Source organism: Oncorhynchus mykiss, chromosome 10 (assembly GCF_013265735.2).
Source record: "Oncorhynchus mykiss isolate Arlee chromosome 10, USDA_OmykA_1.1, whole genome shotgun sequence".
Lineage (NCBI taxonomy): Eukaryota > Metazoa > Chordata > Actinopteri > Salmoniformes > Salmonidae > Oncorhynchus > Oncorhynchus mykiss.
The window spans coordinates 31,927,666-31,944,723 of record NC_048574.1 but is presented as its reverse complement, the minus strand read 5'-3'; the positions used below and the strand labels follow the sequence as shown (position 1 = coordinate 31,944,723).

The following is a 17,058-nucleotide window of genomic DNA, read 5'->3' as shown; positions in this document are numbered from 1 at the left end:
TAAGTCAGAATGGATTCAGGCTGATTCTATTTATGTAATTCCCGAAAACATATGGATAGAATTCAGACACTCAATACTTTCAACCTTCAACAATGACATTCAACACCACCACTGAAATCCATTAATCTTCTAGTAGAATGTCTCTCCTTTCATATATCCTACCTGCACAAGTCAGCTTGAACCAGTATGTGATCATCTCATTTCATTCAAATAGCCTTTATATCTAATTATAATAATATGACACAGTACATTCAATTAGATATACTGCAATCCCTTAATGTCACAATATTCCATTGATGACACATGGGGTGTTTTGTATTAAATAGGATGACCAAATGCCTTTTTTTAAGGATGGCAGAGGCCCTGAGCTACAGTAAATAATTAGCAGAGATGAACTACGCTGCGACAGGCAGGCAGGCCGCTATGACACGTAAAGGCTGCTCTGAGGTCACTGCACACCGTCACATTATCATGCTTTTCTGCCACTAATTATATTTTAGAAGATTGGATCCACCCAGGCGCTTGTTAAAAACTTGTGAGCGGTGGCGGCGTTCTCTCCAGCGCCCGTGGAGCTTTGTGTGTGTGTGTGTGTGTGTGTGTGTGTGTGTGTGTGTGAGAAAGAGAACTTTAGAGCAGTACCAGAGGGCCCATCTCTGAAACCCTGATGGACAGTTGGCTGTCGGGAGATGACAGTGGGACAGAGGCGCGCCGTAATTCTCCCCGACTGCCGTGTCACAAAGTGTCACAATCTGTTCCTGACACCCCGACTATGAGGCCCTGAACGACAAGCCAGAGCAGACAAGAAGAGAGAGAGAGGGAGCGCCGCCGGAGCAGACGGGGGAGTGTACGAGGGAGAGGGAAAGAGGGCAAGAGAGAGAGAGCGAGAGAGGGGGGAGAGATGGGGATTGATTGAAACGCTAGAGGCGGAAATAAGCCACGTCTCGCCTCTTCCTCAAGAGAGCCTATTCATCTGTCCGCTTTAAAGGAGAGGTAGTTCAAGATCTCTCTCTTTCTTTTTCTCAGACCCATGTCCTCTAGCTAGCTAGCTGTACATAGTTAGATGATGTTCACAGACATAATGAATCACAGGGAGAGATCGAAATAGTGCTCGTAGACAAGTGTACTGCATCTGTTAGGAAGCTCATAACTTCTGAGAAAATATTGGGTAAACAAGCAGTATCTTCCAGGCTTTTTCATGAATAAATACAATGTCCCTGCCTTACTCTGAAAATGAGTCATTTTTGAGATTTCTAATGTTTTACTTAACTAATTTCAATCCGATCGTACATTTTTGTGAAATTATAAGTGTGTTTGTGTTCGAATACCATGATCAGAGCATGTGCATGTTCCTCTGAGATAACTTACAAATCATTATAGGACTCCATGATTGTGGGGTGTTGTTTGAGGCCAGGCACTGTAACATCAGGGGGCATGAAAGGAAGGTGGCAGGTTTATTCAGTGTGTGCTTGCTCTGCAGGCAGCCATGTTTAAGTCAGCCAAAACGTCAAAATAAATGCTTGGTGTGTGTGTGTGTGTGTGTGTGTGTGTGTGTGTGTGTGTGTGTGTGTGTGTGTGTGTGTGGCTGCCTGTGTGTTGTGTTCCTACTGTTTCTCCTACATTCGCACACTGACAACCAACCCATCTCTGACTGAGCAGGAGAAATTAGGGGGATGATACTAGAATAATTAACTAATTATAGGTATAACATTCTGACTTCCATATCTAAATGATTGTCTCTAGTAAGGAACATTTTAAATTATAGAGAGACAGAGAGAAACATAGCGAGAGAGAGGGGGGAGAGAGAGAGAAAGAAAGAGAGAGGATGGAAAAAAATCTCTGGAAGTGGATAATTAATTGATGCTAGCAATTACAACTTCCATGTCGGAGCAAATTGGCCAGCATATCTCAAATTATAGGGGGGCTGTGACCTCATTTTCAGTAGTGTGTCAGGGAATAATCAAAATATGTACTGAGGAGGTGGGATGGACACAATGTCACACAGACCTGCTTTGACCAGATTACACAACCTGGTCAATGTAAGGGCTAGATCCCCTTTGTACACAGCCAGGCACGGAGAAATACATACAAATTCATTAGACCCTGGGGCATGAAAAGTACTGGGAGGTTGAAAAACAAAATACCAGCAAAAACGTTGTGGTTTCTTCATATGTTCGAACAAATGAAATAATCACAGTAATCATTAAAAACAACAACTATATTATATGACATTAATCGTTTTTCAAAGGTGGTAATTTGAGAGTTAGAATCGTTTTGCCACATGCGTGAAGGAATTCCAAATATACTGTCATGTATTCATTAAAAGCCACTAATAACTAGGTTCAGGTTTACCAGCCTGGAGGGAGACTGTTCTTCTTGCTCCATTTCAGCAGAAAAAACTCAGATTGACATGGATATGAGAGGTTAGATGTTTCCAGATATCATTTCCAGAGGTTTCATTACAAAACAACGTTCTAAGACGTTGGACACGGATGAATTCCACAGGATCCCACAGTTTTCACATTTTAATTTGGGTTGGAAACACTCCATGTCCTATTAGGACTGTCCTGAGCAACAGCACACCCATTGACCAGTCTTAACACAGCTACAACCAAACAACTTCCATATGACCTATGGGACTATCAGGTGGGCTCAGGGAGAGAACAGTATAAGGCTACAGGGTGATTCCTAATGAAACCAGGACAAAAAAAGACCAGCATTTCTACTTCACAGAAGGGCTGTTTGAAAAAATGTAAAGGTCAACTGCTCCTTAGAACCAACTTCTCTGGTTTTAAATGGCCTATGTGGCATTGATATGAGCCAGAAACATTTATTCTAGTGTTAAAATTGACTACAAAGTGTAAATAGGATAATTTTGGTCATAAAGCGAGTCTAGTCCAAAACAGAGTTTTGTAAATGAGTTCATCACAACTTACTGGAAGGTTGGGTATGCATTAGCATCATGCCCACGCTCAGTGCCCTCCACAACACCAGAAAAAGCAGCTGAGCTGATTGCGCTCTATCAGCTTTGCACGCTCTATCCAATCATAGCAGCCAGAACTTCCAGACAGTGAGAAAGACCTGCCCATTACGTAGACAGACCTGCACATTATGTTGAAATAACCTGTTGGCCCTAAGCCCTATAGGGAGTGACCACTTACTTATGTGTTTGATAGTGTCAACCACTCGAGTCTGCCAATTTTTGGGGGAAAAATTGAATTGAAACAACAAGAGAACATTGCACTTGTATCCCAACTGCAACTGGTAAATATTCCAAAGCCCATTTGACATCTTGTGTTCGCCCCACCTGTTTTGAGCCCCAGATGTATTGTTTTTAAAAGCCCGGGATCGAAGTGTCTGTACTTTTACAAGTGTAAAAATAAGGAAATTGCCGAATGGCAAAGCAGTTTAAAGCGCGGTCTAAAGCACTGCAACGCAGTGTTAACGAAATCACTACAGATAGGGGTTTGATACCGGACTGTGCCGCAGCCGGCTGTGACCGGGTAATCCATGAGGCGGCGCACAATTGGCCCAGCGTTGTCCATGTAAGGGGAGGGTTTGGCCGGCTGGGATGTCCTTGTCCCATCTCGCTCTAGCGACTGCTGTGGCGGGCCGGGTGCATGCATGCTGACACGGTCGCCAGGATGGTTCCTCTGACACATTGGTGCGGCTGACTTCCGGGTTAAGCGAACAGTGTGTCAAGAAGCAGTGTGGCTTGGCGGGTCGTGTTTCGGAGGACGCATGGCTCTCGACCTTCGCCTCTCCAGAGTCTGTATGGAAGTTGCAGCGATGGAAAAAGACTGTAAATACCAATTGGATATCAGGAAATTGGGGAGAAAAGAGGTAAAAAGTACAACAAAAAAATAAATATCGAATCACTTACATTTGACATAAACCTCAATAGAGAAATCTGGACACACATGAAGCTTTACTATTTGCCCTGAAATATGAGTAGTGTTTATATGTAAATAATTTTCTTACATGACTTTATGAATATTCCAAAATATAAACAGGATTTTCTAATTTGTAAAATATACTGTTGAACATAGTATACTCTACGGGTCGTCTCGAAAACACGATCCTAGGCAAAGCAGTGACTAAGGTCTGGTTTTAATGATAGACTCTTTTGGCACAGAGGAACTATGTCACTTTATCATCTTGTTTAAAATACAAAATAGTAGCTAGCAAGATGGAGATCACAGAGGTTATTTTTTTTAAGTGCATTTCACAAGTGGCTTGTTTGCATCAACTACCTTAACTAAAACCACTGCAAAGGTTTTGCCTGCAAACCTTGGTTCTGAAGTGCGACGTTCTGGCATGTCTGCCTCGTGATTTTTTCCCATTATTGACATAAGCAGTGACGTATATCCTGTATGACAAAAAAATCCATTATTGAAACCAGACTCTAGTCACTGTGTTGTATAGGGTCGGGTTTTCGAGACTACTTTACGGGCATATCAATGTTCTAAGTGGGATATATGCTACTTTTAGACTTCTGATCCAATTTGTACGCATTACAACAGAGTGAAGGTGAAAATGGATAAAATAAATTGTTGCCAACTGCTGGTGATTTGCAGGATGTGCAATGATGCAAGTAAAAGGAGGGCTGCGATTGGTTACATAGCCTACTATGCCAATTACACTGTATACAATGTACCATAACTTTCCAACTAGCAGAGATCCCACTGGAACTTTGATATGCCCATAGTGTATTATGTTCAATAAATATATATATATATATATATAAAACATTTGTATATTTTTCAATATTCATAAATGAATGTAACATGTTTTATTGAAATCAAAATACTACTCATATTACAGAGCAAGCAGTAAAGCTTCATATGATACCAATCTTTGCTTTGTAGCACCTACAAATGAACCATTATGGAGTCTTAAAGGAGGCCTGGGTAAGGCCAAAATGTCATAAATAAGCAAACTTTGATTAATCATAGTATTTCACAATGTTGCTTTTAGATACAAATGTCAAATATATGTCAACAATCCTTCCTCCAAAGGACCATTCGATTTGATTATATTTTGTGAAAATAAAAAAAATTGTGGCCTTATTCGGTCATAGTTTCGTGAGGAATCACCCTATATAAGCAGTAAAACACCTACTGTATCAGCACTGTCTCCTGAATCAAAATCAAATCAAATCAAATGTTATTTGTCACATGCTTCGTAAACAACAGGTGTATACTAACAGTGAAATGCTTACTTACTGTTGATGTGAGCCATAACCAGCATGCTCTGAGTACGCATCCTGGTATTTCATTTGGCCTTGTAAATGTTGACCTGTTTAAAGGTCTTACTCACATCGGCTACGGAGAGCGAGATCATACAGTCGTTGGGAACAGCTGGTGCTCTCATGCATGGTATTGTATGCATTTCTTTGTGGAGTAAACGTGAACTAGAGTTTAGTCGCATCTAGTTGCACGGGTAACATGCTGGTGAAAATGAGGTAATACAGATTTTTTTCTCCCTGCATTAAAATTACTGACCATGAGAAACACAGCCTCTGAATGTGCATTTTCTTGTTTGCTTATGCCAGCATCGGTTTCTGCTGGTAAATAGACTACAAAAAATATACATGAAAACTCTCTTGGTAAATAGTATGGTCTGCAGTATATCATAAGGTATTCTAACTCAGGCAAGTAAAAACTTGAGACTTCCTTAACATTAGATATCGCGCACTAGCTGTTGTTAACAAAGAGACACACCCCTCTGTTCTGATGTCCAGAAACGGTTTTCACGACCAGTGTATATGCCGTCAATATGAGTATTAGACTGAACGTTTCTAGAGACCTGCATCAGTATTTCTATGGCCATAAAGCTGCTAATGAGAGTTGAGCATAAATTATGGTACTTACAATTCACAAACTTCTGTGCTGATGTTTGAAAGAATGGATCTGTCAACAGGAAAAAACAACTGGACAAATAAGGGAGAATGATCATGGTGAATTAGTGGATCTATATTAGTGGATTTATTTCCTGTCCCCATTTGCCTGCCTGCCTCGATGGACACTGACTGGCGGGCTATGATACCAAACGCTTTCAGGCCTTTCTCTCTCCCTCTCGCACATCTCTCATCAAGGGCATTGGGTAATCACAAAAAAAAGAGTAATGTGCTGTTTTCTCGCATTCCAAGTCCCGTAATTGCCAATTTATTTGATAAGCAGCCGGATAATGATGGCATTTCACCTCTGCCGCAGAGACTAAACACGACTGAATACTCCCAGCCTCCCCGCCCACCCTCATCCAGCAGACTCCCTCTGCCCAGAACTCCTGTCTGACTCCTGCCACCCAGGATGGGGATGGCGGCTGGAGGAGATGGGGCGGGGGCAGAGGGTGGCAATGGTGGTGGGGAGGGGAGGCCTGTATGCCTGCTGTGAACCCAACGCCTATCAAATGCTTCCTAAAGGGGACAATAGGCTTCAGAGTAAATATAGCATTACCTGCCAATTTAGCTGGGGTTTGGGGTTAAGGCTAACCCCAATGAGGCTGATGTACCATTTGTAGGACCTAATGAGTTGCCTAGGAAAGAGGGAGAGAGAGAGAGAGAGAGAGAGAGGAGATGGGGTCCAGGCTGACCTATCCAGTCCTCTCTGTTCCTCCCAGGCAGGACCTGGGTAGCACAGGAGGCTGAGTCAGAGGGTGAAAGGGGAGCAGGCAGACCTTTAGCAAACATCATTAGTAAACTGTTGTTGTCTAACAAATGGCCAGGGTTACTCATAGCCCTGCCTCACACTGCTCCATAGGACTAATAACTCACTTTGATGCACTGTGTGTGGCATGCGCGTGTGTGCTTACACACAAGTGTGTGTGCATGAGTACATGTATGAATTACATTTAGGGTTGGCCTTGGTGAATATTTCAAGCTAAGCAACAGGCCGGCCTTGTATCACATTCTTCACAGGTGCCTACTATAAGCCAGAAAATCAGACCATATTTCAGGTTTATCAACATGGCTTTCACAGGATCTCAACCCCTCTTCTCTCTCACCCACTTTTTCTCACTCCACCCCCTCTCCCTCTCTTCACCCGTACTCCCCTCCCCCTTTCTCAACCCATCTCCCTCTCCTCACCCTCCATCTGGGGCAGTGGTTCTGCTACAGAGGTCTCAGCTGTCGCCTCCTGCGATGTGTGAAGTGGGTTTTTACAGTGTGGCCAGGCGGGACTGTTCAGAGGCCCGTGGGGGCCTGAGATGGGTCCTCTTATAGCGTGACTCTTTCAAAGTGGCAAAAACACTGTCCTCACGCAGCCCAGCTTTCAGCAGCTCCCTTCAGACACACAGAGAGGACAGGCCCTCTGGCCCTCCATGCCAGACAGGTAGATAGATATTGTGGAGGACTGGCTTTATTCAACTCTCACAGGACACACATTGTGGTTAAAAGGCTGTCTTGGTGAAAGATAATGTGGAGGACAAAAATATCTTAACAACCACAACACATAACTTATGGATGGGTTAAAGAAATGTTCAAACAGAAGTAAAGATAATTTCAGGACATACAAGATGTGTTACCACATTCAGAGGTATGTGAGTTGAAAGAGAGGGAAGTAATATGAGGCATTTATCCTCAAACACTGGGCAATTAGGGTGTACAATAATTGCAGCAATGCATTTTGGGGAAGGTTAGGGTCAGGGACAATATTGGCTATGCACCCAAGATGGAAAGAGGTTGGGCACTCCTAGATATTTTGTAGAATATGACATGACAAGGTTATAGATGCTTGTGAAGCGTCAATTTAATATGATTTATAAAGCCTATAATAAAGCTGCAATACGTAACTTTTTGGGCGATCTGACCAAATGCACATAGAAATGTGAGTTATAGATCTGTCATTCTCATTGAAAGCAAGTCTAGGAAACAGTAGATCTGTTTTAGGTGCGCTATTTATATGGTTCCCGTGCTTAAGTTTAGTTTGCCGGACCCCAGGAAGAGTGCAGGAGCTAATGGGGATCCATAATAAATACAAATACAAACAGTCTACACTTGCTTGTTATATCAGATAAACTGAAATTAAGCAAACTATTAGAATTTTAGCAACCAGAAAATGGTGGAGCAATTTCTGCATAGTGCACCTTTAAGCAGGACTTATGTCACTCTTTAAAAAACACTAGTTTATGTAACATTTGACATAGTGGGGTTTTGTCACATTTATGAATCCTTTATAGAGCATGACATATGGGTTATATGATTCATGACCCATTTATGTAGTGCTTAGGAAGCCTTTATGAATGCTTTATGAAGCTTTTATAAGTTGCACTTTGTTTAAAGGAAGACCACAAAGGACAAGAAACGGGTGACTCTCTCACATTCCAATCCTGAAGTCCACATATAATGTATAGCTCCACGTCGAATCATACTCTCTATTTTATTATTCAATACATTGGACTATGTTGCCCTATAATTTAAACCAAAAGGTTATCACATGTCCGTCTTCTCCTCAGGCCCTGAATGACAGCACTGTGTAAGTCTTCTTCTCCAAGCCCATATTGCTCAGTGTGGACTAATGGATGGCAAATTAAAGGCTGTTGTTCATTTTCCATGCCACGCACAGCGGTGGCTCTCAGTTATTCAAATTGATAAAACTGTGTCCATCCACAGTTTCATTTTTTTGTCGTTGTTTGTCTTTATACACACTAGCTCTCTCTCTCTCCGATTTCACTCGCTCACTCTTTCTCTCTCTCTCTGCCTTGCTACTACAGTACAGTAGGGTGAGGTGAAGCAGCAGGTATCATTTAAATGTATGATGTCGACATCAAATTACTTATTTCATTTCATGCCTGGCCAAGCATCCTATAGCTACACATCAGAATTCGTTTTGCTTCACTCGTTCTCTCCGTGTCTTTGTCAACAACTGGCTTCACCTTCCAACTGACAGTTTTAATTATGGACCATATCTGATAGCAGCGCCTCTGTAGATGTAAAATGGCTGGGGTCTGCCAGATTGTATAGCAGGCCTTTACAGAGCCTTTAGAGCCTTCCTAGCACCAGTCTGCTCTCCTTACATATCCAAGCCAGCACAGAGAGGGATCTCTCACCCTATGTGCCAGGCCATCATTGTAAATAAGAGTTTGATCTCTATTGACTGGTTAAATAAAGGTTGAATAAATAAATGAAATACATTTACATTTAGATTCTAAAGAACTGAGACTGAGGAACAAGACACTGGGTAAATAGGATGTCCTTATTCTAGTACTAAACCTCTGTGTGTACAGTATATGGTTACAACACTAACTGTAACTGTACAGCCCTGTTCACCAGAAGGAGCCTGGCGGACAGCCAATGACAACACCAGGCTGGAGATCTTCTTATTGGTGTAGGGCCAATGCAAATCACATGACGTTTTTATCAGTCCACAGCATCAGCAGAACTTACCTGTTGGCTGTGATATGCAGCACACAATGTATCTTAATCAGAATCTTCTTGAGTTTGAGTAACTTAAACTTACCTTGTCAAACCTCATGTAATCTTCACCAAAGACACAAATCAACCCAAAGATCGCCTTTAAAGCGGCAATCAGCAGTAGAAACATGTTTGAGGCTAAATGTTGACATTGTCTGTTTTGGGATTCAAAAAGAAATCACCTGAACATGTTTTTTAGCCAACAAAATGATTTTGAATGTCAAAATCAGTGTGGTATTTAAAGCCTCAGACGATACTGTAAGATCCAACTTTCAAAATGAGCCATTGGCTAGCTAACAATCAACTGACACGCTAGATAACTAGCGGTTTAGCTTGCTAGCTTACCCACAAACTAATTTTTAAACACGTTAACTTGTCAAACTTTTAAATGACTAGCAAGCAAGCTACAAGTTATGCGAAATAACAGACATAATGTCTTCTACAGTAGCACTTGTGTTGCAAAATGCAAACAGTGTCACGCTGAAAACAAACAGCAAACTTCAGTGCAGATTTTCTCTAAAGAGCTGATCGGGGATATCTCTGTTGTAACTAACTCTACTGCGCTAAATTTCAGAGTTGAGACACAAGTTATCCTTAGTTAAGCTTAGAATCTCCTGTTTTCAACCATATATAAAGCTTGAAATGTTGGTTGGGGTCAATCCGACTGATAATGATGGAGCAAGTCACTTTGTTTCCAAACATTGGAGTAAAACACGCTTATATTTTGAGTTCTGATGGGGTTCGACAGTTGAACTAAGCTCATGAGGCGTTTAAGTTATATTGTACTGTGTAGGCATACAGTTAGTGTCACGTCTTGTTTGTGTGCTTATTTGTTTGTTTACTTACGTCACTCAGCCTATCTCTGGAGCTGCTTCCGACAAAAGGCTTGGACCCTCCGCTCACGCTCTCGCTGTCGCTGTCCTTGCAGTTGTTCTGGCCTGGCTTCAGCTGAAAGACAACAAACACACACAGTCAGACACACGTTAACATGCTGAAGATGTTGCAACAGGGCTTTGGTTCTAAGCTTTACATAGATGATATTGGCTGAGGAGACTGAGCTGGGAATCCCTATCCAACAGACAGAAGAAAAAAAATTCATGAATCTGTGCGTGTTGGCAGCAAGCGCTGTGGTGTATGTGTAAATCTGTCATGTTTATAGGCCTCTTGAGCCAGCAGCAGTCACTCCAGCCTGCCAATGACAGACAAGACAGCCAGCATATGAGCTCCCACTGTGAAATCCCTATCAACCTTTCAGAGAAGAGAAACAAAAGTCTTCAAAAATCTTCAAAAGCCGTATTCCCTTCCCTTCCAACAAACAGACAGCCCCATACAGAGACTACAGGAGCTCTGCAGGTGTCACTTTCCAGACACTGTCAGACTCACTAAGACACAGAAAATAAAAAGCAAGAGAGCAAAGAGTAGGAGGAAGATGTGCGATCCAAGAACATCTGAGCCCTCCAGGAGTCTGAAGATAACAATGTGGGACTCCTGGGAGGCCACGGGCCGTTGTGGTCCAAGTCCGCAATTCATGTCCTCTGAAGCTTCCTCACAATACTCCTTCCTTCCAGACCCAGAAGACCAGACCAAAACCAGACCAGACCAGCCAGCCTTGCCAAACCTTTGCAAAACCTTGCATGCTTCATTTCAAAGCACAGAAAAAAACTGCTTTATGGGGCCTTTGTGGAGGAGAGCAGTAAACAGGTGTAATGCCACATAATAGAAAAGGCAGAGTATGACACGACAGACAGCACGCAGAGGGATTGTATTCTCTAAGAGGGGCTGTTCTCTCTCTCTCTCACTGACTGACTGACTGACTGACTGACTGACTGACTGACTGACTGACTGAACTATTCAGGTCACTTTTGAGTGAAGTATTCATTATACATCCTCACCGGCCATCACATTTTATTTGGCAAAGGGTAGGGGGAATGTCTTAAGAGCCCTTGAATTAAATGTATAATTCAAATGAGAATGTTCCCTTCTCTGTAGCCATTAGCAGTGTGAAAGGAATCCTTTCCTTGGGAGAATACAGTGGTGGGTGAAAGACTGAGCCAGGCTGAGTGCTGAGAGTGATAAGAGAGAGCCAGATGGGCCTAAAGGGGGAGAGGAGATAAGAGAGCGAGGCCACACAAGGCAACAGTGCTGGAGGGAACACAAGGACATAGAAACACACACACAGAGCTTCAAACACAGGGGCTCCGGCATGTGTGATAGCACTAATTACCTTCAACACACTTCCCCTCCACATTTTCACTCATTTTTTTTCTTGTTAAAGGCCAATTCCTCTGATGGGAGTTTGCATATTTTCAGAGAGAGGGAGAAGTAATATCCTGGGCATACACACTGGCACAGTAATAGAGCCCTGAAGTAAGGACATGGAAAGATGGGAGTGATGGCACTGTGCACTGTTTATGCCCCAGTCTGCAGGTCGTTCATCAAAACATGTTGACCTATAATATAATATTCATTAACCAACCTGGGTCCCTGCTGGCAGCACTGAGTAGTTAGTAAAATATCGTAGTTAGTAAAAGATACGATTAGCATTCCTGAAACATTATTTTGTTGAAATATAATGTGAATGCTGAGAAATTAAGCTAATTGATTGAACACAAAATTGGCCATTTTAAATTATATGATTAAGATAACATTCAATAAATATAGTCCCCAATATCCGATCTGGACCAAACGTCTTCCTTCCAATGAGTAAGACACGATGGAATCCCGCCAAAAAAATCTGAAGCCACCCACGGACTTTCCACATCTAATGCCAATCCCACCCCAACAACTACAGTAGTATAACAGTTCTCTGTGTTTGACAAGTAGTGTGAAAGTACCAGGTTTTGACCACTAGATGCCGTTGTTCCTGCTATACACTCTTTTATCAATTTAGCTGGTTTCTTGTGTTTATTAAATAGATCACATTTCCTTTGTAACTTTAGGTAAAAAAAAAACAATAGATTAGGCATATTATGAAAATAAATGGTGTGGTCCTCATAATTCAAGCCAATCCATAGCACATGAAATGATGGGATAGCTCTAAGGGGTGGCAGGTAGCCTAGCGGTTAAAGCATTGGGCCAGTAAACCGAAAGGGTCACTGGTTTGAATATCTGAGCTGATAGGGACAAAAATATGCTGATGTGCCCTTGAGCAAGGCACTAAACCCTAATTCTCTCCAGGGGCACAACCCTGTAAAACAACACATTTCACTGCACCTATCCGGGGTAGGTGACAAAAACACATTTTCTTTCTTTGTTTATTTTAAGGGCTTGTCTGCATTACCTTATCTCTTAGAATAAAGTCTGACACATTGGACAATAATTATGTCACAGTATGTTGGAGTAAAATAGATTTTGATTAATCTAACAGTTCAAGTATCATCAAAATGACTGATGTCCGAAAGTGAAACTAACTGATTGTATAAATACTGTACACTCACTGGTCTCCATCGATCAGTAGAAAATATACTCTGTGACATCAAAATCTTGATGAAATTGACCTCAGAAAACGTGTAAAGAACAATCCCCCAATAAAGCCAATTCAATAAGCCTAAATCATCTTTCAGATGCATTACATGGCCAGGCAGGCCCCAGCTATTAAACAGTGAATAGCAAAATGTCTCCCTTGACTTGTTGTTCCCTTTAATTTCTCTTAAAGCCTCCTTAAATTACTTCTGAGAATGAATCTTCTTTCCGAAGTGCAGATCATGCCCGCTCCGTGGCGTGATGGACTCATCCTTTAACGGTGGTTAATAGACATGCTAAATGAAGGGAAGGTGGTCACAATAAATCAGCCCCATCAAAAAGATGAGCTGAGAATGAATGACCTCCCAGTACAGATATATCTGAGTGATAAACTAGTCTGTGTGTGTGTAGAGACTAGTAGTCCATTCAGTTGGACACTCATCCCAGTAGCAGCAACCAGTGGTTCATCACCATGGTCTAGGTCTTCTCATTACTCTGGCCAGTCATTTCACATTTTATCACTTCATTGACTTTTTACAGTTTCTTCTCTTGCAGTGAACACACCATGGCTGCTTTCCAGAACATCTAGTACAGAGATGATAGGTGCAGTCAGAAAGGGTGGGTGGGGGTACTGCGTGTGTGCTTGTGCTTTTGTGTGTGTGTGTGTGTGTGTGTTTTCCTTCGTGCACGTGTGTGTGTATGTACTTGCAGCGTGCATGTGTGATCTGTACATGCCCGTTCTGTTGTTCCATGCTCATGTATTAATAATATAAACACAGTAATTAAGAGGCAGGTTGAAACATACTGTAAGGTTCTGCTTTTCTTTTCTTAGTCAACCTTGTGTTATTTTCTTTGTGTTCTTGAATGTAGCTCTGTTTCTTTGTGTTCTGGAACGTACCCGTGTCTTTCTTTTTGTTCATTGATTTCACCTGTGTTCGTTTCTCACCTGGTCTCATCAGCTCCCTATTTACAGTGCCTTGCGAAAGTATTCGGCCCCCTTGAACTTTGCGACATTTCAGGCTTCAAACATAAAGATATAAAACTTTATTTTTTTGTGAAGAATCAACAACAAGTGGGACACAATCATGAAGTGGAACGACATTTATTGGATATTTCAAACTTTTTTAACAAATCAAAAACTGAAAAATTGGGCGTGCAAAATTATTCAGCCCCTTTACTTTCAGTGCAGCAAACTCTCTCCAGAAGTTCAGTGAGGATCTCTGAATGATCCAATGTTGACCTAAATGACTAATGATGATAAATACAATCCACCTGTGTGTAATCAAGTCTCCGTATAAATGCACCTGCACTGTGATAGTCTCAGAGGTCCGTTAAAAGCGCAGAGAGCATCATGAAGAACAAGGAAAACACCAGGCAGGTCCGAGATACTGTTGTGAAGAAGTTTAAAGCCGGATTTGGATACAAAAAGATTTCCCAAGCTTTAAACATCCCAAGGAGCACTGTGCAAGCGATAATATTGAAATGGAAGGAGTATCAGACCACTGCAAATCTACCAAGACCTGGCCGTCCCTCTAAACTTTCAGCTCATACAAGGAGAAGACTGATCAGAGATGCAGCCAAGAGGCCCATGATCACTCTGGATGAACTGCAGAGATCTACAGCTGAGGTGGGAGACTCTGTCCATAGGACAACAATCAGTCGTATATTGCACAAATCTGGCCTTTATGGAAGAGTGGCAAGAAGAAAGCCATTTCTTAAAGATATCCATAAAAAGTGTTGTTTAAAGTTTTTGGCAACAATGCAAAACGTTATGTTTGGCGTAAAAGCAACACAGCTGAACACACCATCCCCACTGTCAAACATGGTGGTGGCAGCATCCTGGTTTGGGCCTGCTTTTCTTCAGCAGGGACAGGGAAGATGGTTAAAATTGATGGGAAGATGGATGGAGCCAAATACAGGACCATTCTGGAAGAAAACCTGACGGAGTCTGCAAAAGACCTGAGACTGGGACGGAGATTTGTCTTCCAACAAGACAATGATCCAAAACATAAAGCAAAATCTACAATGGAATGGTTCAAAAATAATTTTTCAGTTTTTGATTTGTTAAAAAAGTTTGAAATATCCAATAAATGTCGTTCCACTTCATGATTGTGTCCCACTTGTTGTTGATTCTTCACAAAAAAATACAGTTTTATATCTTTATGTTTGAAGCCTGAAATGTGGCAAAAGGTCGCAAAGTTCAAGGGGGCCGAATACTTTCGCAAGGCACTGTAGTTCAGTTCTTTCTGTTTGTATGGTTGTGAGGTATTGTTTGTTTTTGACTGCCTACCTGCGTTTGACCATTGCCTGCCTGTGACCACGATTCCTGCCTTCTGTGAAGGCTTAATAAACATCTGACGCACTCTGCGTGTGAATCTACACCTTTTTCTCCCTGAATATTCATTACACATACAGATGCATTCGTTTAATGACCTTCTCATCCACACAGCCTGGGTAAAGATTCACCCTGCAGGAACATGGCTAACAAACAGATGGTTTTAATATTCCAGAGGCTAATTTTACATCAATTAAAAACACAGCAAGACATTAGCATCTAATGAAACATTTAGTGCATCTTAAGTGCATCTGCTATCAATTCCAACACAATAAGGTCTTGTTTTCCCTCAATCTGTTTCATGTTAGGAGAGAAACATCCCCCCGTCCTTCCCCTCCTGAATTTATTGAAGTATAGAATTAACAAGTGTTTCCAGTCAGTGTGATTGTTTGGCAGAGCGCAACCTAAATAAAACCTACACACTATCATAGTTGTATCCATGCCTCTATATCTCCAATGTGATAGTTACAAAATTATATATATTCCCCCAAATTCAAACTAAATAGAAACGTCTATTCTGTAGTTTGGAGCTGACACATCATACCTAGAGTAGATGACACATCATACCTAGAGTAGATGACACATCATACCTAGAGTTGATGACACATCATACCTAGAGTAGATGACACATCATACCTAGAGTAGATGACACATCATACCTAGAGTAGATGACACATCATACCTAGAGTAGATGACACATCATACCTAGAGTAGATGACACATCATACCTAGAGTAGATGACACATCATACCTAGAGTCGATGACACATCATACCTAGAGTAGATGACACATCATACCTAGAGTAGATGACACATCATACCTAGAGTAGATTACACATCATACCTAGAGTAGATGACACATACCACCTAGAGTAGATGACACATCATACCTAGAGTAGATGACACATACCTAGAGTAGATGACACATACCTAGAGTAGATGACACATCATACCTAGAGTAGATGACACATCATACCTAGAGTAGATGACACATACCTAGAGTAGATGACACATCATACCTAGAGTAGATGACACATCATACCTAGAGTAGATGACACATACCTAGAGTAGATGACACATACCTAGAGTAGATGACACATCATACCTAGAGTAGATGACACATCATACCTAGAGTAGATGACACATCATACCTAGAGTAGATGACACATACCTAGAGTAGATGACACATCATAACTAGAGTAGATGACACATCATACCTAGAGTAGATGACACATCATACCTAGAGTAGATGACACATACCTAGAGTAGATGACACATACCTAGAGTAGATGACACATACCTAAAGTAGATGACACATACCTAGAGTAGATGACACATCATACCTAGAGTAGATGACACATCATACCTAGAGTAGATGACACATCATACCTAGAGTAGATGACACATACCTAGAGTAGATGACACATCATAACTAGAGTAGATGACACATCATACCTAGAGTAGATTACACATCATACCTAGAGTAGATGACACATACCACCTAGAGTAGATGACACATCATACCTAGAGTAGATGACACATACCTAGAGTAGATGACACATACCTAGAGTAGATGACACATCATACCTAGAGTAGATGACACATCATACCTAGAGTAGATGACACATACCTAGAGTAGATGACACATCATACCTAGAGTAGATGACACATCATACCTAGAGTAGATGACACATCATACCTAGAGTAGATGACACATACCTAGAGTAGATGACACATCATACCTAGAGTAGATGACACATCATACCTAGAGTAGATGACACATCATACCTAGAGTAGATGACACATACCTAGAGTAGATGACACATCATAACTAGAGTAGATGACACATCATA

General features: G+C 41.6%; 1 protein-coding gene across 11 annotated transcripts in view; it reads right to left on the bottom strand.

Moving 5' to 3' along the window:
• Positions 1-17,058, bottom strand: part of LOC110533651 (activator of transcription and developmental regulator AUTS2) — a 484,459-nt gene that overhangs the window by 284,324 nt on the left and 183,077 nt on the right. For all 11 annotated transcript variants that reach the window (XM_021618068.2, XM_021618070.2, XM_036990070.1 and 8 more), the window contains one exon: positions 10,256-10,357. In XM_021618068.2, coding sequence (XP_021473743.2) covers positions 10,256-10,357 — 102 coding nt within the window. The remainder of the gene's footprint in view (positions 1-10,255; positions 10,358-17,058) is intronic.